Below are 26539 nucleotides of genomic sequence, written 5' to 3' on the forward strand. Positions count from 1 at the left end.
ATTTTTTTCTTTTAAATTGATTACATTTAAATCTAAATAATGCTATATTACAATGGTACAACAGAAAGAAACAATACAAGTGCTTGAACAATCTTTTAAGTTATTAAACACAATCCAAGTTTAAACTAAAAAAGGGTAACCAAAAAAGAATATATATATATATATATATATATATATATATATATATATATTAGATATATATTATTATATATATATATATGTAACATTGTCACTTGGGAATTGTGTGGAATGCAAGTTTATTGTAGATTCCACAAATGAAGAGTGACAAATAAAAAATACTCTATTGTGAATTTAACTGAATCGCATGTCTAATAGTGTCATCATAGGAGATGAGTGAATGAGTATTATGTTGCATTGTGTCCAGCACATTGAACAATAAATTAACATGGCCCAGTTAACATTTATGTATTTCTTACCACATTCTTCAATTACAGTAGTTCATCTTCCAATACATTAACAACTAAAAAGGACACCGCACTTTTTCAGGCTGGGATTTTGATCAATTTTGACCATTTGTGCTATTTCGCATCGATCAGTAAAAAGGAGTCCAAAAGTTGCTATCTGGCAATATGGACCAAGAATTCCTGGACATAGAAACTGGCCTTCATATGTATAGAAGGATTGGCAGATCTGCCTCGAATTAAAATAAAAATGTTTCGAGTCTGGTTGGTTCTGGGGGTGTCTCTTCCTACAGTGCATGATTAAATAAATAGAAAGAGTATAAATAAAAACTCAACACTGTCCTCTCACTGCTGAGGTCCTTCCCTGTGCAACACAGGATCATTCAAATTCAATTCACTGGTCAGCAGTTAAAAGGGCTGCATATCTTCCAGTCAAAGCAAAAAAGAAAGCAAAACCTGTCAACATTAAAATGAAATCTGTATTTATTAAGGTGCATCTATGTTCCACCTGTCTCTCTGATCACGGAACGGTTTCAGTACCAGATTTTGCACAGCGAGTCGGTGTTGAGGGTCCATTGCTGTTTGTCGCTTTGCTGCTTAGTTGCTTTTGCAAGAGTTGTCTGTCCGAATCATTGTCTGCTCCAGCACTGTGGTTTAGTCGCTCATTTGCGTGCAGTAACTTGGAAGGAGACTCTTTAGACCGTGGAGATTCAGAGATGGTTTCTGCGTTCACTTCAATGTGCTGCCTGCGGCCCTCACCCGTGACCATGCTGTTGCCAGGTCAGGGACTAATTGACATTTCTTCTGCTGTGGTGCCCTCATCCTCATCTGGTTCCTCTTCATTCACAGGCAGCTGCAGGAATTGGGGGATAACCAAGTTCTCCTTATTCAGAAGTCCCCGCTGGTCATCCACTCGGCAGCTCTGCATTTTTGACAGCAGATCGATCAGTCCTGTAAGGCACAAGAAGCAACACTATAGTGACTGCAAGCAACATTCACACAGGGTTTTATTTCATGTTTATTTTCCGTTTACAGAGATGTTCTGTAGTCTCATAAATGTCAGTGTGGGAAAGCATTTACATAAAAGGCAGCTTCGCTGAGAGAGCCCAAAGCATGGATGGAAGCTCATTTGCCCGACACCCAGGCCTGGGTTTCAGAACCTCCTTGTTTAGGTACATTTTTGAAAATGACCAGGTGCCAGGAATGTGCGCAACAAGGCCCCTGAGAAATCTGCTCTGAAATTAATACAACATGAATAAGTAGGTTTACTATTCAGAGTTCATGCAGCTGTAGAGTTGGAACAATTTAACAGGGGCTTGATTGCTCAGTCCCTGATTATTTAAATATATCAAGGGTGCTGTGGGGCAAAGATAACAAAAGACAAGGGTCATAAATGTCTCTGAAGCAAACTAATGTGAGTGCAGCACCTGCTTGATGTGGGCACCATTTGCAACGAGGAAAGGATTTGTTGGGATGAAATTAAAAGCACTCTTGGTTAGGACAGTAGCAGTTCACAGTGGTACGCAGACTTGATAACCACACTGTAGTATTTATTGTTGTATAAAGTTGTACCGATTTATCTGTACACCGCTTTTTTCTTCCATATTGCTTTTTCAAGGACAGCTTCCCTCTATAAATAATGATTGTTTTAAAACGTGGCCTGAATCCAGGATGTCATCGTAGAAATCAACGCTGATCCTCTTTTTCAAATTTTATTAAAAGGCTTTTTAAAAGCACATAACATGGGAGACAGTCCTAAGTACATAAAATAATTCCGCAAATGCTGTTTATTATCCCTACCTGGTGATAATAGTGAGTGTACCCACCTTTCTGTATGACCAGCTTACAGTGCTATATCTTGAAGAAAAGAAATCGCACCTCAAGTTATCATTGAACTTTACATGGAAAATACTTAAATGATCTGATTGGGCCAGATATAAAATCGAGGCTAGGCAATATCTAGGCTATAACTGCTTATACATAATAGGGTTCATCTTTGCATTGACATTTGTTACAAAAGTTGTTCAACAGTTTGTGAATTGTCCAATTTTGATTAAACTGTAGACAATAAAACTGGACAAGGGTTGTTCCATAACTTCTTGCTCCATCATGGGATCGTAAAAAAAGCCCAAAACAAATACCTTCCATTTCGTAAGTTCTCCTCTGCATAACATTTCTGGCTTTGGTGTTCCCTCTGATTTGATTTCTGGCCAACATAGACATTTCTGCCTTCTTCACATCCACAGCTGCTGCTGCTGAACTCGACTATACAAGGTTAAAAGATTTCTTAAACAAACACATGCATACTGTGCTCACACCAATACACTGCAATAAGATCCCTTTTCAATATACTAACAGGGAAACTGTAAAACAACACTGCGGTAAGATCAAATTTTATTTACAGTTCATTAATTTGTCTATGATGATAAAATGGAACTTCACTGACAGGCAGTTATATATTAAACAACAATATGGTTTTATTGCATTATCTTCCTGCAAGTTTTATGTTTATGGTAACCATATGGCTCTGTGTTCAACTCACAACCCAATGCGTTCTGGTACTTTTACCAATCTCTGGTACCATTCTTTCCTTTAAGAGAAGCAGGACTATGCTTTCCAGAATGTATTGGGTTGAACTGAAAAGGCTGAACTGTCCCAAACTGTCCAACTGAACATAGAGCCAGGTCACCATATTTACATTGAAAACATGCTGAGAATGAGCTTGTTACTGTACAACATTTTCCAAATAACTTTACAAAATTAGTACCTTTATTATATTGGTGTATAGCTTTCCTGTAAAAAATGGTGAACAAATATTATCTTCCCTATACTGTTTAGAGCGAAGGTGGTACTTACATTAACCTGGATCACTGGAGCACAGGGGAGGTTCGTGTTATTTTTACCTGTGAATTTTAAACATCAATATCAATTTTGCACTCAAGACCAGAATATGCAGGCTTGTTCTCAAAAGACCACACTCATTACAATGTGGACACACAAACAAAAAGCGCTGCTTAAACTATATGCATAGGGAGACGTAGGCTGTTGCTGTTTCATTTGTTAAATGCTGTTCCATTGTTGTTTGGTTTAAAAAACCACAAAAAAAAAAAAAAAAAAAAAAAAAAACACACACACACACCTTTTACTCTGTCCAGAACCACTTTCTTGTTGGCCAAGGACTTGACTGGCATGTTCATTTTTAAAGGATGCATTTCTCCACTCTGGATCAGAAATATGGAAATATGATCAGTAAAGCAAAAAATAAATGAAGAATCTATACACCATTTAATGATGCAATGTGCATGGTTTCACTCACTCATTTAACAGTTTATCCATCTTTCAAAAGCATTTCATTATGCCCACAGGGTGTCTGTAAGCTTGAGCAACAGCAGGTGCGCTCTTGGTGTAAGAAGCTACAGTTCGTATGTAGTGACTATTTCAATATATGAAGAAAAAAAAAACTGAAAAAAAAAACACTGCAGCGCAAGAGGGAAGGTCAAAGGCAAGTAACAATATATTTATTTATTTAAAAAAAAATGTTATTAGGATGATATCTGTTCATGGGGTTGGCTAAACATTGGATTAATTGCTAAAGAATGTCCTTAACAATTGGATAAGACTTTCTCTAGCTATACTGTATGTGAAGTGTTAGTACAGCCATTATATGCAATTCCAGTAATGTACAGAAAGAGCCAGTAGAATTAATCAGAACAGCATGTTTCATATTACATGTCTTTGACAATATAATCTAAGGCACAATAACCCACAGCCCCATTACACTATACAGACTCAGAAGTCTCTAAATGTCTCAGAACACTGAATGTAAAAGTAGCTTAGAATTCACCACACGTGAAGTCTTAAAACACAAGCCAATGACACAATCATTCTGTCATAAAACTGATTTATAATGCTGTCTTGCACTTAATTGCCTAACATAACAGCAAGGGAAACAAAAGAAATTAACTTACAATTGTAGTTTCCATGTCCTGCAACTTCAGACCATTCTTGTCCATGATGGGTTCCAGGGCTTCAAGCAATGTCTTACTGGATTTAGCGGCAATGCCAATGGTTTTATTGAGAGGCACCATTTCTAACCTGAAATTGCACATCAAAAAAAATAATAATAATAAAATCAATGCCACCAGATCTCCAGGATGCAATTATTTATAATATAACATGGGTATGATTATATTTATATATGGTGATGCAATTATTTATAAAATGGGTATGATTATTTTATATAAGGGGATGCAATTATTTATAACATGGGTATGATTATTTTATATAAGGGGATGCAATTATTTATAACATGGGTATGATTGTTGTAATTGAACATGCCACCAATTGAAAAGTGCTGCTTGAACTTGTCAGACAACCTCAATACATTGATAATTAAAATGTAGCACAGCCAGTAAACAAGGCAGCTCTTTGCTCCACATGAATCTGAGCCTGAGTGAATATATCTAGAAATAATACAGTAGGTATGTATTTAGGTAAAATTAAAAAATTATAATTTATTTTCTTTTGACCATTGAAACACACAAAACATTTTGTATGAAATCCTGTCTACTTTACCTTGCCATAGATAAATAAAAATAAAAAAAACAGACTCACGCAAATGTTATCCTGGTCTCCAACAGCACCTGCTTGTCCATCAGGACAGAGCTGTCTTGGTCAAGCGAAAGAGGCTTTTACAAAGAGGGAAAAAAAAATTAAGAAGTACAAGTAAAAATAGACTCCTGTCTTGATGGATGATGGGATTTAGAATCTAATAGATAGCAGCCATTCCATTTAATGTAAATGTCCTTTTGCATTAAATTTCTCACACACAGCATAAAACACACTTGTAGAAGTTCTACAGTACAACAAATTGTTGTTCTCAGGTGTTCTGTTACAGTGTTCTCTAATGATGTCACAGGAGATCCTGTACCTTGTCCTTGTCCTGCAGATAGATCTTGACTCCAGACAATGGGATTCCTCTCTTCTCACAGATTCCAGACAGCATGTCCCGGACGGTGAGCCCGAAGCGTGCCTGGGCCAGGGAGGCAGTGCCATCAGGGAGGTAAACACAGCAGTACTTCACAGTCCGGCCCTCCTTCTCTGCATCCTGACAGCGAGGGCTGGACCTGCCGTTCTGTTACAAAAACACAGCTCCTGGTCACACCTTGAGAGCTTCGGCACAATATTACCGCAAAACTAACAGATGACCATGAAATATTATCATAGGCACAATTGTTAATATTGGTTGTCTGCTTATTTTAGCTGTAAAGTGTTATTAAGCAAAGAGGAACAAATTCAGATAATTTTGCTGTGAAGGTAAGCATGCAAAAAAATGATGCTTCATTTGACTGATATTCTATATATAATTTAAAAAAAAACCTTCTTTGTAATATATATTTTTGAATATCTGGGTTTTATGATGTGATGACTTTTTTATTTCATCCACTTCTTAGATATATGTTTAGGTGGTCATCTCCAGCAGGGGAGCAGAAGACAGATGTACCTCAGATTTGTTGGAAAGGGACCCAAGTTGTCCTAGCTCTAGGCTGGAGGCTGAATGGATTGAGGACTGGGACTCACGGCGCCCCTCCATCATTGGACTGTGGTCAGAGAATTCTGCCACAGAAACAGGCATTAATACAGCATGTCCATATTTAGTGACTGAATGCTGTTAGCCAAATGTGTGCTCTCTAAAACACATCTAGAGTGACAAAGCTTTTCTTTATGAAAAGAATGCTTTGAGAACCTTGACCCCAAGTGCCCTGATATTTTCACAACTCACTGTGGCTGTTTACCACCTATTTAAGAGATTTTACACAACTCAGTGGGTACATCAAAACAGCAAAACATGTTAGCTAGTATATCTGTGATATCCCTTGAAATTAAAGCAGAAACATCCACTGACTTTAAATACTGAAAGTGAATTTATTTAAAAGCATAATAAGATTGTTCTTGGCTCCCTCTGTTTTGTCTTCTATCACTCATTGATTATTTGTGTTATCCACATCATCCTGTATCTTCTATGCCTATAGTGCAACTGTTAACAGAGAATACTTTTGTGGTCTGAACCATATGGTAATAAATAAATACTATCATATATAGCAGGTGTACAGTAATGCATGATCATGTTAATGTTAAAGGGGTGTTTAGAGAGTCCCGTTCTCTGTTCTTACCTCCCCAGGAGCCTCGCTTCTCTCTCCTCTTGTCCCTTTTGCTTGATTTCTCTGGACCCGGTTGACCGTCCAGCATTGCTCTCTTTCTGGATGAAAAGTCCTCTGAGTCGAATGGAAGAGATACCCCAACTTTCACCTTTTTCTTCTGCAAAATCACACAACCATTAAAAAAAAAAAAAAACATTTTTTTGGTGAAATATATACACATCCAGAATATGTGGGATAACAGCAGAAATCTTTGATGGGTTGAACAGGAATAGAAAAATACTGCCAGGTGTCAGCACTTCAGTATGCTCCAATTATCAAATTATCTAAATACAGCAGTCTCCACATATAGGAACACCTCCTAAGAGAACACTTCGCCTAAGGGAACACCCTTCTGGTGAAACAGATTTTCCCCATTGTAAATGATCAAACTAAAAGGAACAGGAACTTTGCTTAAAAGTACATCATCTTGGCACCGATAGCAATTCATTCACAATGGATACAGTACTGTTTTGTAACCTGATAACTCCATCATCAAACTTACATTAAAATGATTTATTTAGTCTTTTCAAAAGTGACTTGTCATCATGAGAGTGTCTTGAGGCACATGGATTGGTTTATTAAATCTTTCCAGAACCTCTGTCACATCGTTGACTCGTTTTGTATTCTGATTTCCACGAGTGCACCTCATCACTACAAAAAGGAATGTAACAAACGGAAAAATGTGCCATGGTTTTTCTTACTACACAAAGTTAGAAATATTTTGTCTTCTTGAAAAAAACTGAATCAGAAACAAGATGCAGAACAATTTGGTGTTCTTCTTTCTGGTGAGTTGCTTCATCATTCTGTTAAATAATGTGCATGTGTTGTATATTGCTGCTGTATTTTTTTCTGTGTGTAGGGGTGCTGTGTTAATTTAGTTTGACTGTTTATTTTGTCTGTTACTTTATTATTATAGTTAATTAACATACTATCACTATTCTTTTACTTATTCAGTTAATTTCATATGCTGATGCATGTGCGTCATGACAATTAATTCATACTTATTTATATTGTGTCTGGTGGCTCTCTGTCTTAGAGAACACTTCAGATATAAGAACACATCGCTTGCTTCCTGAGGGGTGTTCTCTTAGCCGGAGACGACTATATATAAAAACTAAAGCAATAAATCAATAGAATATTAAAACATTGAAAAATAAATGGTTCACAGTGCCCAAGTTTAATTTTCCCCGCTGCACATGCAGATTGATTTATGAATGCTGATGACTTGGATTGGAGACATTCTGAAGGCAGTGGTAAAGATGCCCACTTTTGACTAGAGATCCATTCCAGGACCAGCTAAGGTGCTGGTTGGAACAACACTGTACTCATATACTTAGAATATGAATGTGTTTATGACACGCTTTTCAGCCAGCAACCATTTACTGAAAAGACATACCTTCTTGAAGGAGTCACTCAATGCTGGACTGTGATTGGCTGGGCTTATTATAGACCCTGGGCTCCTGGAGCCAGGGCAAAGGTCAGGCAGGGATACTCCTTCCACATTGGCCAGCATGCAGCTCTGGTACAGCTGGGACTTTACAAAGCGGGTATAGCTGTCAAACTTCATGAGTTTAAAGATCTGAGGAAGGAGGATAACTGAAAATAAAAGGGTGTCTGCAGTTCAGTGCACACAGATGTGGTGACGCATGATAAGAACCACACCCAGAGAAGGGCAACAGAGTCCTGATAAAGTTTAAACAACTAACTTAATTACATTTATTTTTTTAAAAGTATCCTTAATGTTATTTGCAATTGTTCCAAGTACTTGAGTACCTTTTCATGAATACTTATTATTGTCACCCCCTCACCCCCCCACCACCACCAGAACTTCTAATTTGGCTTGCACTTCAGTGCATTTTTATATCTACCTCTTCATATCCAAGATAAACTAAACTCTTTCAAAAGAAAAGTTTTTTGCAGGAAGGCTTTGCCATGATGGAGCACTCCACTCCAGTACCTGCTGCTGTGGCTTTGCAAACATATCTGTCTTGGGGTCCCCCAGCTCACTCTCCTCCATGCGGGCCGTGTCATCAATGTTAATGGCATTGAACGCGCTGACTGACAGGTAGGTGTCGTAAATCATCCGGGCTTCCCTGGCAAGCTGCACCAAGCAAAAGAAACACAATCAGGACAATACAGACCCACAAGGAATATAGTATCAAATACATCTTACAGCCGTTAGGTTTCATTATACATTTAGAGAAATTATTGCAGTAAATTAATTATATATATAGATATAAATATCACTATCAAATGAATGTAATCCTGCTCTCATTTTAAGGAACAGTCACAAGAGTTTCCATTTTGTTGGGCTATATTTGAAAATAAAAATGCTTAAATTAGCCAACCAAAAAAAAGGAAACATTTAAAAAAGAATGCAGTACCTCATGCTTGTGATCTGCCGGGATCTGTCTGAATTTCTCACACGCCTGCCAGAATAGTATATTCTCAGCACTAACTTCTGATTTCAAGAACTCCTGCAAGCCAACAGAGTCACGTATCAGTGATGTGGACTTGCACGGGCTTGAGGTCTCATTAACAGAGCTAGAAGCAACATCCATTTAAAAGAGCACAGGGAAATTTAGTTATTTTTACAGAACTACTTCCCAGATGCTGAAGAACATGAAAGACATCAAAAATGAAATTCGTCGACATACCTTTACGTAGAATTACTTTAAATCATTAAAAAGGCAAGGTGTTCCATTGAAAATAATTCAAGAATTAAACACACACTACATATATTGATAAGTTCAAATAAAACGTCAGGTTTTTATAGAAATGTTTATAGCGATATATTAGGAGTGAATTTTTAGAAATCAATTTAAAGGCAAATAAACAACAGAGCACCTTTTAAAATAAGGGCTGTACAGGGCAGTGTCGATCCCCTCCTGTTAGAAGAAGTGGGGCCATTTCTATTGCAAGCCTAAGGCAGCAAAGACAACAAAAACTGATAGCTGATAGACAACAAAAACTTAGGTGATCTTTTTCAGCTGGGAGCTGGGTCAGAGTCTTGCCTTGAATTCTATTGCTGGCCATTCACAGTATGTACTGCATCATATTCAGATAATAGTCTTGGATGTCAGTGGTTCCTTCAAATTGTTAGGCAATTGCATCATTTCAACACACCCAAACTGAATCTGCTGCATGCCACACAACACATTATCTTATGTTACCTATTGAAAAATGCACCTTAGGAAGAATTTGCCCAGTTGAATTTGCTGCTCCGAGCTTCTTACCGTAAAGTAGCGGACCCCTGTGGGATCCTCAAGGAGCCTCTCAAAGGAGACCGCCCAGCTGGCCACTGACCCCTCAACCTCACGATGACCCCGTCTTTTCACACTGGGCTGGCTAGCTTTGCTGTTCAGGCTCTGACTGCTTCCATGCTGCCCATCCACCTCAGGGCAGTTCAAGTCTGTCACAAAACAAAACCTGCTCACAAATCTACAGTAAATCAGGTGCTATAGAGCGCTGCAAACAGCCCCCCAGTCAAGATACTACTGCCCAGTTTGTTTGACACTGATGGCCATGGGCATTGTGCCACATATTATTTTCCTATAATTTCTTCAGACAAAACAAAATACATTTCATGCAAACCTGAGGTCTGAAAGGGTTCTTGGTACAGTGGGCTTACTTTATTACACACCATTCCTAATGTAATGTTGTGTCCAACTAGACTGTTTCATGAGAAGTTAAAAAGAAGGTGATTTATCAACATATGTAAATTGAAAATGTGAGCAAAAGAAAGTTTTAGGATATCAACAGTGATCGTCAAACTGGGCTAACAGTCAACACATATTCTAAACTCTCGTACAAGTGCAAAAAGTTCTAGCAGCATTTTAGAAGATATAATAATGATGAATCACAATAAGAGATCAGAGTGATTAACACAGAGCTGAGGAAATCAACTTGCCCTTAAGAAACAGCACAGCATGAGCAATCAGACTCCTGCTAAATATGCTATTGTCAGTTTTAATGGGGGTCAGCCATTTTACGGCTTGAGTGAAACTGAAACCAAAGTTTCTTCTGCATACCTATGTTCAGTTTAGCGGGAAAAAAATAGAAAGCCCTGCATTTTGTATTTTCCCATTGCCTTATATTATCAGGGTGAATAAAAAACACAAGCCATGGCACCTGGCTTTCAAAGCTTCGATTCAATATTTTGAGCCAGGAGTTTGAGAAGTTAGCCATCTGTTAAATTGTTCTTCCCCAAGAGCTGCTAGGACAGGAAGCCTCCTAATAGTAAACCTGAAGACTTAGTTGAGACTTATTTATGATTTGAGAAGTGTGGTCACTTCAGAACAAATTTAGCAGGGGCCCGAGTGTTCAAACTTCTGGAACCTAGTTATTTAAAAAATTCCGCTCCCCCCCCCTCCCCCCAAAAAAGAGGAGCGTTCTTAAACCCATCGCTAGCTGACTTTTTAAACACAATCCTGAACAGACAGATTTAAAAAGAGAAGATGTCTACAAAAAGAATATAAAAATAATAAAAATACAAATTTTATTACAAAAGCATGCAGATCTATAAAAGACACTGCTGGTTCTTAGATGAAGAAACATAAGACAAAATCCTGGCAAACATGTTTCTAGTTTAGAGCCTATGTAGCTTGGGCCTTCGCTGGCATGATAAGGTTTACCTAACTCAGAATATCAGAACAGGTCAAGGGGATGTCAACAGCCCTGCAACACTGATCAGCTTCTCACTCACCTTGTTTCTCTGGATCCCTCTGCAACTCATAGAAACCGCTGCGCCACGGACACATGGTGTAAATCTCAGATAATATAAACATGTTCCTCAGCCAAATACACTCAGAAGCAGATGTTTCTACTGTACAGTCTAGAGACATGGGGAATGAACTTTCTATTCCATGCACTGTGCAGAGGAAGTTAAAAAACAATATGAGGGAAGGTAACGAAACACCTGAATTAATTAGATCTCATTGAAGCACCAACAGGTGAAGTACTGGAAATTGTGGTCATTGTTTTGAAAGTTAAACAAGAGCGCTTTTTATAGTGCTTAAATATTCAACAGATTTAACGCTTAGATAATGACTTTAGAGCTTGAAACTCATATTATCGCTGCACCCAATCCTGGGTTTTCAGAACTTTCTTGTTAGGTTTACTATTAAAAAGGCCAGGTACTTGGTGTTTGAACAACGAAACCCCTGGTAATGCTGCTCTGAACAGATTGCACTTGTCACAGAATGAATAATCACTTTAGTCTGACAGGAGTTGATGCAATATATTTCACAAACTCCTGGCTCCTGATCATTTACACTTATTGAAAGGTAAGACTTAAACCTAGGAATGGGTACACCACTAATGCAAAGTTAAGTTACAGATGTGTATTAATTAGGGCTTGAACCTTTTGGATTTTATTTTCCAAATCTCTACCTCCCTTTAAATGTTAATTAGTAGTTGTTAAGCTGTCTCTGCATCCCAATAAATTAACTATTCGTTAGAAACTGGGTTTAAGATTATTTTTGTCTTTGCTATGAATCAATGAGATTTTAAATGGGACTTGCTATCAGTGTACACTCCATGCTGGGTATTGTAGGATGAAAAGAATCTTCCAGGGCAACTGTTACAAGTAAAAATAACAAAAGCGCAACGATAAACTAGGCAACATCAAGAATGAAATGCAATTTGGATCAGAGATGAACAATTAACACCATTTGTCACCTCTGTTTGAAATAAATGCAGCAAAACAGAATCAGGCCAAGATATAAGGTAAAAACAAGGATATTGTTTTGTAATTAACAGCTTTTTCTGAGTTTAATTAGAAAAAAGAAATCTGCTCAAAATAAGTTTAAAAGGGACATCATAGAATCAAAAATAAAACTCTGGTAAATTCAAGCCCTAATTGAAAGGGATGCACTGTTGTGTACTGTTACCTGTTGTGTACTGTAACCCTAACTGGATCAATGCACACCAAAAATGGATAAAGCAAAACAGTTTGATTTTAAAAATATTAAAGCATCTGGCTAAAATGGCAAGAAAGAAAGCATGTCAACCTGTGATTCATCAAATCACTCGTCATAAGGCAGTAATTTGTTAAAATAAATTGTGTTACTTCAGTATTAAGGTCATCCCTATTAAATGATCCATTTAAAAAATTAAAACCCAAACTGTTTTCGCCTTAAAATGTGTCAAAAAAAAATAACCTACATGCTTAAGTAACCTACTTGTGTAACCCATGTAACTTGCATATGTGTTTTGTTAAATCAATTGACAGACCAGTTGCCACAACCTACAGAACATGGAAGATATCTTGTTGAACACCTGGCATGTTAGATGAAATTTGTCAAATGGCTCTCAACTGGCTCTGTACTGACGTTTAAACTGTATGTATGCATGTTATGTATGATGTTTTTTTTCAAATTCATGTTAGTTTCCATTCCTTCTTTTAAATGTGTATATTAACAATGCTTTAATGCATTAAGAAATGCAATTAAAATAAAGAACCAACTGTGTCAACATGCGTACATAACAATCACACATAGCATCCACATCATAGGCATGCAAAATACATACCTTATTTGCACAAAATACACAACATAAATTACTACTGATGTTTGTTTAAAAAGTATAGCCAATTTATCTGGTTAACATTTTATTGAATAGTTTAAACATTTATTTAAATAATTTATTGTTAGTCAGTTTTAGGGTTCAATATACTGCATAGTTTTTTTTCTAAAATGAAAATGAGTTTTGAGGCTTTTCAAACAGATGGCAGTTTATAGTACAGTTAACTTTTTAGGGAGGTCTGAAACTCTTCATACTAAATGCAACAGTGGTCTTAATATTGACTGTGACTTTACATCACTGTCAACAAAAGCAAAATCGGCACTCATTGTGTGGCTTCAAGTTTGGCACATGGATGAGAAACTTCAAGAATGTCGTTGAATCAAAGTTTCTGAAGCTTCCCTGTCCAGCAACAGTGCAATGTTCCAGGCTATCATGGTGTATTAGGTTCAAAGCTTGTGTATACAAACTATACCAAACAGTACTTGCTCAATATGTGTTTGAAAGAAATGTTACACCACCTACCTCCATCTGAGACTGCCAGGGACTGTAAGAAAACAAAAGAAAAAGATCAGCCAACTGTATTATACATATATATATATATATATATATATATATATATATATATATATATATATATATATATATATATATATATAAGCTGATTAAATACATATCTGTGGGGAAACAATAAAGATACAGATACTGTGAATGCAAAGGACTCAACACAGCAAAGTAGTTAGTTTCATATAAAACTCCAATATGGGGGTCAGAGATATGGATTCTGTGCTTTCACATATATCCAGAGAAGCACTTATTCTTCAGTTGTGATGCAGGTTGGTCTGGACATACTTTAGCCCATGTGTTTGGAGAGGCACCTGCCAGAATGTACAGTAAATTTACATTTTACTTTTCACATTAATGACAGAATTAATGACAGCTCTAGTTTGATTATTTTCAGTTGTGCTTTCTGTTAGACCCCTGCATATAGTGGCCAATATACATGCTGAACACACTTTTAATGCCAGTGTTAGTGTTACCAGTTTCTCATTGTTTCCTTATCTAGCCAAAAGAAGATACACCTAAAAATCAAATAAATAACTTTTCATAGGAATCCAAATCAACGCAGGGTCAAAAGTAAAATAATAACCATGCTCAGTCCAAAAAAAAACCAAATAAACAAAACACTTTAAACCCTTTAATGTACAAAGGCTCACAAATAAAACAATGCTAACTTGCTTATTTTTGCAATGCGATGCATGAAACAGGGTTTAATTTAGTGACAGGTTGGATCCAAATGATCAATTCCCTCGTGATCTTCGAGTCGCTCTCAAAAAGTATTTTAAAGAAGAAACCGTTTGAACGACTCAATTCCTTGTGTATCTTAAGGGGTTACAAAAAAAAAAGGGGGGGGGGGGGGGGGGGGGGGGGCTCCAGAAGTACACACTGCATGTTTCACATACACTATACAAATACAAATGTGGAAATACTTACAAATTCAAACCCCTCCCTAATAATACATGTTCCAGGTCATTATAGTCAGAACCTGTATCGTTATATTCAATTGATAAGAAGTGAATATGGTGGACTATAGATGTATAGGTTGCTATCTTTACTTCTGGATAATGCATGAATGAACGACCGAAACAAGCCCATTGAATACCACTAAAATAGGCTGTTAGCATACAAGGAACTATACGCAAAGAATTTGCCACTGTGCTGTTAAAACCATGAAAAAGTGGATGTTCATTTTCAAATACACTAATTCAGAGATTAAGTAAAGATATTCTACATGCAGTGGTTCTGTGCTAGTTATGTAACTTTAGCAATTAGCAAAATTTGCATGGTGCCAAATGTTCTGATCACAAAATATTGATAGGAGATGAATACAGCAAAGCAAAACATGAACAAATCACAACAGCTTGCATTTAACTTACTCATCTGATGTGACCCTAACCTTGATTACACAGACAGGATACAGGTGTGTCCATGTTCCATAGTTATACTGGGGCAAAACAGCAAGAACTTTGACAATACACGGCACGCAACAAGATTAGGTTAACTTTAAGGTACAGGCTTTAGGCATTCTAAGATAAAAAATAAGACAAACTGTTGATATTAACTGTATATCAATATAAACAGTTAATACCGTGAACTATTCACTCTGAATTTTAAAAAAATCTATATAAAGGAGAGCAGAAGCCCAATCGTGTATTTTAAAATACATTTTTGTTCTGCTTAAGATCTATTTCCTTCTATCAATTTAATTTACATTTATATAATTTTGTCAATGTGAATTCTGTGGGGTAGGAAAACAAAAACCAAATCATCATAAGGCGTTGTATAAGATGCAGGTAAATTATATAATTATACATGCAGATATTGTGGCAGACAGGTCATGTGGGAGGAGGGTCCCCATTTCATGGCACTAGAATCACAAGATGCATCAGTTTGCAATCGGTCAATTCTGAGATTGATGTTTCAGTCCTATAGAGGAGGTTGCTTTGGGCTTTAAGTCAACACTTCTCTCAAACATAATTATAATGCTTACACAATAAGGCTGACAGATTGTTCTACCCCTTCTAGAATGTTGCTAGCCAATAAGCGCAGCCCCTCAAATTTTCTAATTGTGTGCATTAGGTTTCAAAGATACTGCCAAATCCTGCTTCCCAAATATCAATACTATTCTATTACCCATTTTATTAATAATAATAATAATAATAATAATAATAATAATAATAATAACAACAACAAACAATGTATCATCTTCATACATCAGTCATTTTCTCTCAACTTACGACAGTGCTGGAAGTCAGCAAAAAATGTACCGATTAAAAAACAAAAACAAAAAACAAAAAAACTCCAACTCGTACCTGGAGGGTTCAATAGCTAGTATCCTTTTTAAGGTTAAAACAAAAAAGGGTGCATCATTGTTGAGGGATTTTCCCTTCAAATAGGCTGATCATCACCACATGAGACACCTTGAGTCTATCGCCTTACACCAAATATGGCTGGGATTGATGGCTGCTATAGTAAGCAATTCTGATTTGATAGGACCACCACAGATTTGTTTGAAACATAAACTTAAACTGGTCCAAATGTTTTCTACTGTATTACTAAACAAAACAGCAAAAGGTTCGCACTCAATGTCTTAAATTTAATTTACAACAAACTTTTTAAAAAAAAAACACAAACATGTTTCTGGCCTCTAGCGTGTATAGAGAGTTACCGGTGGTTGTTACAGTTAAAAGGTATCATAAGATCTCTTGAATTCAGTCCCGCTTTATTGTGGGAGTGAACAGTGGTATGGTTTAATTATCTACAAAAAAAAACACCACATGAAAAGAGAAAGAGTACATGAGGAAAAAGTCCATACGCACGGGAGTTTTATCATCGTCTAGTCCCAGATACGCTACAGACGTTTATGGTTTTAATTTGACATCCTACCACCTCAGAATGGAAATCACCAAGAGTGGGACAGCATGCAGTACTTCGCTTCAGTTAAGACATCCTTACAAACACACATTTGACATTTGCTAAACCACAATCCTACCCATTGCGTTTCCACTACTTGCCTTGCTGTAGAATACACAACCTTTATCAATGGACATTTCCCCTCACCATTGAGATAAAAAAGAAATTGCATTTCAGCTCAAAAGTTAAAGTTATCATTCAAACCACAGAAATAATCACTGGGAAACTAGTTTAATCTTGTGGCAGTTGTGGGATAATTGACTAGTAACTGCGATTTCACAGATAAATGCAGAACTTTAAAATGTAGAAATCATCCCAATATTGGAGGAAGGTAAAATCCAATCACATCAAAGACAAGATCCGGATGCCACCTAATTTAAAGCATAAATGTTTTTGAATTTCCCTATGTTTAAAGATGCAGCAGACAGTGTGGTTTACAGCCTCTAGGCACCACCCTTACTGTATGTGTAATACTTTGTTTCTAAACCAGTTGCCTTTTTTGTTCCATTAAAGCTGCAGTGTCCTACAATCATATTACATTGACACAAAGCAACATTGGCGTCAGTTTACCACAGTTCCCCAGACGACGTGTTCTTATTCCAGTTTGTTTACTAATACTACAGCACTGTAAATACAAAGCAGTATCTCAGCTGGCTACACTATTAATAACATTGTTATAACTAAATCGATGTGTTTTCCATTCACAGTATACCAAACAAGTTAGTGGAAATGTACAGTTTTTATTTGTACGACTTATTTTGTAGACAAGGCTTTGTAAAGTTTGTATCACCCTCCCCACTTTGTCAGATAAAAGGCAGAAATGGAATGGTCCTGAGCCCTCTCTGGAATCGTTCTAACATTCAACTCACATAAAACAAAACCTTCTCAAGACTCACCAGGTGGCCATTTGGAACGCCAAGATGTTTCATTTTTTTAGGCATATCCCAAGTTTAGGGCATCAGTTGTTTCTAAAGTCCCAAACAGTGAAGCAGGTTGTATGAAAGCACCATGCAGGTATGATGCACTTTTTATAGAGACTGTTCATCACATCCTTTTATTCTACAGTCAGTAACATTTCCTGCCACCACAGGAAGTTTTACCATAGCAACGGGCCACAAAAGGAAGTACGGTTTCTGCAAGAAAAGTTTCCTTCCTTTATTCATCCATAACTTCAAAAATACTCATAAGAAACAGTTTTACCAAATGCCATCAGCTGTGTAAAGGTACAATGTTACACCAATGAGGCAAATAGCTCAAGCCTTTGTCATTTCACGTTTCTTTAATTAAAAAAAAATTGCTTTTGAAACTGTATTTGCATTAAGTGCTCAATCACAGTAATAGAAGATAGCTAACAAAAGCTTTGTGTGTTACAATTTTATTTTTCTCAAAAAGGATAACACGTGTACTAATATTAATTTCTAGCAAGTAAACAAGTTAACTATTGATTTCCCAGCAAACTCGGAAACAGATTATTTGTGGTGGTGCTATGCTCCCCTATCCTTGGACTTCAATAAAATGGCTCCCATTGTTTAGGAATGCTTTCAACACATCTGGGAAGGGAGCTAGGTTAGCAGATAGAGGCACAATGGATTAAACACAAAAGCTCATGTAGTCAACCATTAATATTTACACAGCGGATCAAGTGGTAAACAAAAGTTAAACAAAGACACAGTTGGGTATAACTTGTTGGGGACCAATCAAATTAAACCAAAACTAAGACGGCCTAAGCACTGTTGGACACAATGGAAATTTGACGAAAGTCCCCTGGGACCAAAGTGAAAGTCAGAGGTAAAACCAATCAGCATATTGATAATCACAATTTGGATCAAATTTGCCAACCTCTACTTTATAAAGACAGCAAGCAAATGTATTTAAACTGTATGCAGTATGTGTTGTGTTGCACTGCATGCAACCTATACTACAATCATAATAATACATTTGTATAAACTAAAGCCCTAAGACTTTAAAGTTTCAAAATACCCCACTATTTAACCCTTTAACAAGTATCCTGTTTCAAATCACTGCATGCTGCATACTACTACTATTGTCATATTAGTCTGAAAATGTCTGGTCATGGCAAGGGAGGTAAAGGACTCGGAAAAGGGGGTGCTATTCGTCATTGTAAAGTTCTCTGTGATAACATCCAGGGCATCACCAAGCCCGTTATCCACCGCCTGGCTCGCCGCGGAGGAGTGAAGCGAATCTCCCGGCTGGTCTATGAAGATACCTGCGGGGTGCTGGTAGTTTTCCTGGAGAATGTGATCCGGGATGCCGTCACCTACACTGAGCATGTTAAGAGAAAGATTGTCACCACTATGGATGTAGTGTATGCTCTGAAGTGCTAGGGTCGCACTCTGTATGGATTTGGAGGTTAAAGATTTGGACACAAGAAGAACACTACTACTAGTACTACATATTAATAGAACTAGTTTTGGGCCAGTTTGACTGTGAACCAACTTGTCAACCCATTTCATTCATAAACCCAAACGTGCTTGCTCTTGGAAACGTGTGCAGTAAAGTGTTTACTGATCTTTGTAAGGTTTAAAACAAACATGCAATATTGTATTCTGTGTATAGATATGCATTTGTGAACTTGGTGTTGGGGTGTATGAGAGTTTTCTATTGCAGGGACTTAAGAGGTTCAATACTGAGAGGGTGAAATGGTCTACTATTGCAAGGGTCCATTATATGTGAAAGTGCTGTATCAGTTAATGTGAAACAAAACTAGATATTGGATTGCAGAATTCTACAAGATTTACGACTGCAGATGTTCAGAGCAAATTGAAATGCAAAACTGTATAAGCTGAGAGGAGACAATATTTCATTGAATTGCTCAGGTGAAATGAAGTAACAACTACTGACAGACCTGTTCTGAAAGTGTGTTAGTAGTTGAAGGTATTGGATAATTACTATTTTGACTGCAAGTTAGGTGACTACCATTATTATTGGGGTATCACAATGTATTGGGGTTGAGATTTGTCCATGATGCACCTCTAAAATAATCCATAAACCTTCTTAAAAATTGGAATCCAGCACACACATCTCAAATCCATACAACAGCAGGGTTGCGCATGCCTCTGCGTACGGCATCTGAACACTCACCCTCGCATCAGCCAATGGGCGGTTCACAATAAACATGTTGTAGCTCCCAAACTTCCGTCGAAAAGAAGCTCGTGGAGTAAATGAACTGAATCCTTTTGAAAACTCCTGGAAATTGATCATCCTCTGTGAAACAAAAACATCACGTTATCATACAATCATTTATACTATGCTGGAAGTACATGCAAGCAGTCCCAGCACTGAACATTCCCCATCCTGCATCATATTAGAAACCTTCGAAATGTAGAGGAATTAATCGAGATCAGAACTGGTATATTGTGTCAAATAGTGTTGCATGGCAGGGTCTGGCACCTTCGGGGCCAAATAGTGTAGCACAAATGTAAAAAATAAAATAATAAAAATTGCAATATATTGTATAACCGTAGTGATTTGATATTTTGAATCGTTTTGCTTTTTTGCTTTTTTTTTTTATTTGATCAGAGAACATTGTGCTCCTAATTAGTGCATTACTATCGTAGCGGAGCATAACACGGTCTTTGTTTACTTCAATGTGTGTAATCATGTGCTGAGGATGAAAAAACAGTTCTCAATGACACTTTAAAATATAGTTAAAAAAATACATATACTAAAGTTGATATAGGAAGGCTGAGGTACTCAGCAACATGTCCTTACAATAATTAAAATATGTACAGTATACGTTAGGTGAGAAGATTTTACTTAAACATCAGTGAACTCAACAAGTTCACTGTTCCTGTATAAATAATTTGTATCTGTCTACTGCCTGTATTCTTCAAAAGTTTGGCCTTCAGTACACACTGCTGTCCAGAGAAAACAGGTCTTTCGTTGACTGTTTCATTATTACATTTCAATACAAAACTGATGAAATGCGACACTTTTTGCCAGACAAGATTCAAGATAGCAAAAAAAAAAAAAATGAACTAGGCATTCGAAAATCTGACTACAAAGGTGACACTTCCGATCACACTATTTGGCATAACACCTCGTGTACAGGAAATTCAGAACCTGGGTTCCATTGTGGTCCAGTGGTTAAAGAAACAGGCTTGTAACTAGGTTCAAACCCCAGCTCAGCCAGTGACTCATGTGACCCTGAGCAAACCACTTAACCTCCTTTGTGATGGTGGTCCACTATGAAGGGCCCTATATAAAAATACAGATTATTATGAACTGTACTTTATTGTATTCCAATATTTGTTATTGTTCTGTATACATTAAATAAAAAAAATCTTTGTTCCATTTCATTCTAGTTATAATTTTTATATATTTTTGTATTTACTTCATAACGGTAAGTTATAATTGCGGGTTCTTCAAACAAGACGGCTAGGCAACAACAACAACAAAAGAACACAATCCTAATTTCCAAGCTGTGATTTATTTCTGTTATAGCTCAAAGTCAAAGATTTGCAAAAAATGAAGGATGAAGAGATTTAGATTTTGTTAAGAAATTGTAAATCACCATTAAATTAAGTATCCAAACTGAAATATGAAAAAAAAAAAAAAAAAAAAAAAAAAAAAAACACTGTAATTTAAATGCAGGAGAGTCTTCTTTACAAGGTGCCATTCAGGAAATAATTAATTGCTTAAGTTATAAACACTATGGTTGATTTAGATGGTTAATTTACAAACACTATGGTTAATTTATTTTCAGGGTGGTTAATTTACGTGTGAGATACTAAATTAATCATTTTCTTGGAAAAGGACACGCATCCAAGTTTAAGACTAAGTGTTTATTTATGTGTCTATATGATATGACAGTAAGAACCATTAAATGGCACTGTGTCCTTCACAGTGCCATTTAATGTCCCAGCCCCACTGTTTATAAATTAACTGTCTTGAAAATAAATTAAATTTACTGTTTGTAAATTAACCACAGTGTTTATAAATTAACAAATTCATTATTTCCTGAACAGCACCTCACAGAAATTATCAAAATGAATAAGAAATTGGCAAAAAAACTAAAAAAAAAATTCCTGCTGCCTGTAGTTGAAGTTCAGGGAAAGGGAAATGGTTAGTTTCTTTGAGTGTGTGTTTTGGGAGTTTGTTTCATCAGCTTACTTAGTGCCACTAAAACTACTTGTACCAGTATGATTTTTCTAAACAAATTAATAATTACAAAAACAAAAATAAATAAATACAAGACGCTTATGAAAAGTTATAATTTCAATAGACACAAGAACTTAGCAAAGTTAGTATGCTACTCAAGATCCAAAATCTTACCATTTTCAACTGCATGGTATGTGTAATCAACACAAAGGCGCGCAAGTGAAAAAACAAACACACGAGAAAAGGCATGCTTGGGTCCCAAAAAATGGAACCCCCTACAATATGAAAAATAAATCAAACTAGTTGTGTGTTTGTGTGTGTGTGTGTGTGTGTGTGTGTGTGTGTGTGTGTGTGTGTGTGTGTGTGTGTGTGTGCGTGGTTTAATTGCACCTTCTTATTATTAAGGATCAATAGTTTTGTCTATTAGAATTATATACACAGAATAATGGAATTGCATAAGAGGAGGTTATTTGTTAATTATGCAGGTTAACTACCAAATTTGAGTCAGAGTGGTGTTAATGAGCAGTATGCAATATGTGCTGAGTGCTGTATTAATTAATAGAGTTTCCATTATAAAAAATAAATACAATTTAAAAAGCACTGCCACAGGGTTACTTAAGCTAAATGTCATTGTTTCCCCTCCCCCACTGTGATTTGAACCTGCTACACCTGTAGATGTATCTACAGTATCCAGTCTATACCACCTGATCACTGCTTCTCCTCCTGCTCTCATCTGTGCAATAAACCTTGTCTTTATGAAGCAGCCACCTGCTCTTTCCAACCAGTAGACTTGAAAAGAGAGGTCCTATTGTAAGTGACTCTGCAACAGCAGTTGTGATGCATAGTTCACTCCAAGTCTCTGTAAGTAGCTTTGGATAAAAGCGCCTGCTAAATGATTAAATAATAATAATAATAATAATAATAATAATAATAATAATAATAATAATAATAATAATAATAATAATATAATAATATAGCTTCAAATAAATAGAATATTCAGCATAGTTGTGTCTTTCTAATTCCATATATACACAATCATACATTGAAGGTATTTCTAGCTACAGTAGATTGCAAATGCACATCTGAACAAAACACATTAATAGTGGCATGTGGTTGTTTTTTTTTGTTGTATTAATTATTAAAGCACATTTTTTTAATCAGGGTTATTACCCTTTAACCATCTCAACATGATTCATTCCCTCCAGTTCATGTTTTTTTGTCTCAGCACCACGGGCCAGAGAAGTAGAAACCTAGCAACCATGATTTATTCCTGCTCCAAACTGTTTATTTCCTGTCATTTATCTCTATGTGCCAAATGATGTCCAGGTTTTCCACAGGCTAGCTACAAACTGCAGATCCTTTCAACCAATCGGAAACAGAGCCTCTTTATCTATTTAACAGATAAACAAGAAACACTTGCAGTCAACTCCCCCTCCCATTCACATCGTATCCCGTAGCGACGGTCTTTCATCATATATCTGTATGTGTGCAGCACACAAGAGCAAAGGAGTTGGTCATGGACATGAAGGCCTGCAGCAGCTATAGCTTACATAGCAGGACTGGATAGAAACATGTACAGTATGTTGTCATATAAAAACCTCTCACACTGTAAGTCCATTACAGTTATGACTGACAAGACAGATACCTAAATTGAAGTAAAGGACTGGTTGTCAGGTGCTTCTTGCCTACACATTCCTGAATCTCGTATGGGTGACACAGAGGGTTTCTTGACAAGTCCTTGACATTCAACGTAGTCGAACCACACACGTTTCTTTTCCAGAGTTTAGTTATTTATGTTTTGTTTTTTTTTGTTGCCTACTGTGATACAGAGGGCCAATCAGATTGTTTAATATTTGCACAGTCCTGTTGCCTTGACGACCAGGACTCTCTCAGGTCAAACTCTGCTTGTTCATTAGTGCTATTGGTATCGTAGGAAAATCTTGCTAAAGGAACTCCTATTTTTACCTGGAAGGTTTGAAGTTGATGCTTTTTTTCCTAAGGAGATTAAAAAAAAAAAAAGTTAGAAAAAACATTCACATCCAAGTTAGACTAACAGGGGTGGAGAGCAAAGTATTCCTTATGTAAAAGCTGCATCTCGCTGTAGTGAGTTTCAATAATAATGGGCAAGATTGCGGTATGGGACTTGAATTCCCCCAGAGCAATTCAATTCACTGTATAGTACATAGCAGAATAAAAATAAAAACCACAATACATTTGTATAGCATGTCACACATACAACTGCCACAATCAAACCATTTAAATAACATAAGAAAGCCATTTTATAAAACTGCATTTTTAATCTTGACTTGAAAACTGTAATGGCTCCAGCTTCCTGGCAAATGAAGCGGCAGAGCATTCCAGAATTTAGGAGCTCTACAAGAACAAGCCCTGCCTCCCGTGTTGACCCTAGGAAGAACCAGCAGCCCTGCATCCTGTGATCTCAGAGTTCAATTTGGAAGATACAGGATCAGTAACTTTTGCAAATAACTAGGTGCTAATCCATTCAGGGTCTTGTAAGTTAATAGCAAAATCTTAAAATCAATTCTATACTGCACAGGGAGCCAGTGTAAAGAGGACAAAACATGGATAATATGTTCACTTTTTTATTGCAGCCGCTATAACCCATTGACAGCTTTAATGCAGGTGTGTCTATTTTTTTGGTCTATCACCTTTGCACAGGTCAGTAAAATATTTAAAAAAAATTAAATTAATTAATTACACAGTTTACACTCTCAATTTTTGGTTAAAATCAAAACTCAGTTACTTCCATTGCTAATCAAAAGCTAATAATTTGGCCTGTCAGTGCTTCTTGATTTCTCAACTTGCACATTTCTAATGCTCAGAAATCTTCTACTAATAAGTTATCCAAATCAGTAAGGTCATGCTAAGGGTATCTGAACAAAAATTTTAAAAAAACTGCTTCGAGTTTCATGGCGTGGGCTGGTGTATTATTCATCAATTATACTGTCTAATACTTTCCACAGTAGCAATCTGTTTTAGTCAAATTAATAGTTTTGGTTCCTAAGAAAAATAAGAGGTGTCAAGGGTCCAAAACTACCAGCAGAACTTTTAAGAATTTTTTAAGATTCAGTATAGTACAGCAAGTGAAATGAGTATTATTCCAGTGATCCTGTCGCACTGCTGGTGTCACAAATGATTTTGTGCCTCTTACAATTTCAAAAACAAACCCATAGTGTCTCCAATTTTTTAAGGACATTTCAAATTAAGCTTTTGACAGAGGTTGGGTTATTAGGCATACAGGTTTTCTTTCATGGGGACACTGTGGTGAGATGTGAAAATGTAACCCACCGCTCCCCCTTTATACATGTACCACCCACTGGTAAGTGTGGAACAAAGACCATCTTTCAAATATAAACTTCATTCAGGATTCCCTGCCACAGCTACAAAAGGCAGGAAAGTGAAATTCTCTACACCTCTCCGATCTATTTCCCATCATTGCTAATTTACTGCTTCCCCAAATGACTGACAAGAGTTTGACAACTGTTTACTGACAGAAAATGACCTAGGAAGTGTAAGTGTATGGCTTGCAAACTGAGCTTTCTTGAACCTATCATGCTCCCAGATAGAATTTGTTTTAAATGAAAATAAATGTTCAGTCAAAACTTCATTCAAAACTGTATGTGTGACATCTCTATAGTGAATGAGTTTATTTTAATATACACTGCAGAACCCCTATAAGAGGAGTTTTAGTTAATAAACCCATTGTGAAAAACACAATGTGTATCCTGTAAAATGTTGCTTGTGTTTAAATGTTTGCTTCCCTGAGCTACTGAAAGTACTATATGTGATTGCACAGCATGGCATTTAAGTGCTGTATATTCAGGGCACAGACTGGTTGTAAGTGGTTGGCCTGATCAAACCCTTTCCTCTTTATGCAGCTTCAATAAGCAGACATCATGCTCAGTATCTTGTGTGACAGGGTGAATCCAGTTTCACAGGACTTTTGAACACTAATAAATTCCCCAGTTTCTATACAAGTGCTGCCAGTCTGCCATCACCTTTTTGCATATCTATATAAAATAGGTTGATATACTTTATATGTTAATATGGGTTCATTTAAACTATCATCCAGAAACTCATATTGATTCAAGTATATTATCATACATTAGCAGATGCGGGTCTATTTTAATGACTTAAACAGTGACAGTATTGTATTGCATGCAGTTATGTAAATGCATCTGTGAATAGATCCCAGCAGGATTAATATAGTGTTAAAGAGAGGCAGTAGGTGTTACTCTTGACCTGTCCCCCTCTGCTATTCTCAACACATCTCCCTGTCACGCACCTGACACTTCTTTCTTAGCAACCTACTGAATCTGTCCTTTTCTTACTACTTATTCCACTCAGCTCCTGGTCTAAGCTCTTGTACTCTCCAGACTGCACTACTGTAACTCTATCCTTGCTGGTCTCAGTGCTTCAGCAGCCCGCCCCCTTCAGCTCATTTACAATTCTGTAGCTCGTCTTCTATTCTTCCAACCTCGCTGCTCTCACCTCTCTGCTTTGCACTCTCCATGACTACCTATCTCTGCTCGCATTCAATTCAAGTCCCTTGTTCTTGCCTACAGCACACTGCCCCCTCCTATCTCCAATCAGTTGTGTCTCCCTACATATTGTATTTTAGTAGTATTTACACTCACTGTAAATGACGCTACATTTAAATATTGCTTTTGTACTGTAACCTTATATTGGCCTGTTACACAAGGTGTCTGCCAAATAATAATAATAATAATAATAATAATAATAATAATAATAATAATAATAGATGAAAAATATGAGTGA

At 36.7% G+C, this 26539-nt stretch overlaps 2 protein-coding genes across 2 annotated transcripts; one reads left to right on the forward strand and one right to left on the reverse strand.

The window, feature by feature from the left end:
* Nucleotides 1-240: 240 nt before the first annotated feature.
* Nucleotides 241-17637, reverse strand: LOC121296852 (regulator of G-protein signaling 14-like). The gene is made up of 15 exons (XM_041222718.1): nt 17515-17637; nt 13670-13691; nt 9859-10034; nt 9007-9099; nt 8580-8723; nt 8019-8201; nt 6596-6740; nt 5926-6038; nt 5353-5556; nt 5037-5110; nt 4391-4517; nt 3562-3643; nt 3279-3325; nt 2564-2687; nt 241-1373 (listed from the first exon to the last, which is right to left on the reverse strand). The coding sequence occupies exons 1-15, from the start codon at nt 17557-17559 to the stop codon at nt 1204-1206; spliced, it is 1749 nt and encodes a 582-aa protein (XP_041078652.1). The 5' UTR covers nt 17560-17637; the 3' UTR covers nt 241-1203.
* A 1044-nt stretch (nt 17638-18681) lies between these two features.
* LOC121297605 (histone H4 type VIII-like) lies at nt 18682-18963 on the forward strand. Its single transcript, XM_041224042.1, has one exon. The coding sequence runs from the start codon at nt 18682-18684 to the stop codon at nt 18961-18963; it is 282 nt and encodes a 93-aa protein (XP_041079976.1).
* Nucleotides 18964-26539: the final 7576 nt, after the last annotated feature.

This window comes from Polyodon spathula, chromosome 22 (assembly GCF_017654505.1).
Source record: "Polyodon spathula isolate WHYD16114869_AA chromosome 22, ASM1765450v1, whole genome shotgun sequence".
Taxonomy (NCBI): domain Eukaryota; kingdom Metazoa; phylum Chordata; class Actinopteri; order Acipenseriformes; family Polyodontidae; genus Polyodon; species Polyodon spathula.

Coding starts and splice junctions, on each gene's coding strand:
- LOC121297605 (XM_041224042.1), top strand. CDS start 18,682: ATGTCTGGTCATGGCAAGGGAGGTAAAGGACTCGGAAAAGGGGGTGCT.
- LOC121296852 (XM_041222718.1), bottom strand. CDS start 17,559: ATGCCTAAAAAAATGAAACATCTTGGCGTTCCAAATGGCCACCTG. Junction 6,039..6,595: donor GAAGCGAGGCTCCTGGGGAG/GTAAGAACAGAG, acceptor TTTCTGTGGCAG/AATTCTCTGACCACAGTCCA. Junction 2,688..3,278: donor CTCCAGTGATCCAGGTTAAT/GTAAGTACCACC, acceptor AACCTTGTATAG/TCGAGTTCAGCAGCAGCAGC.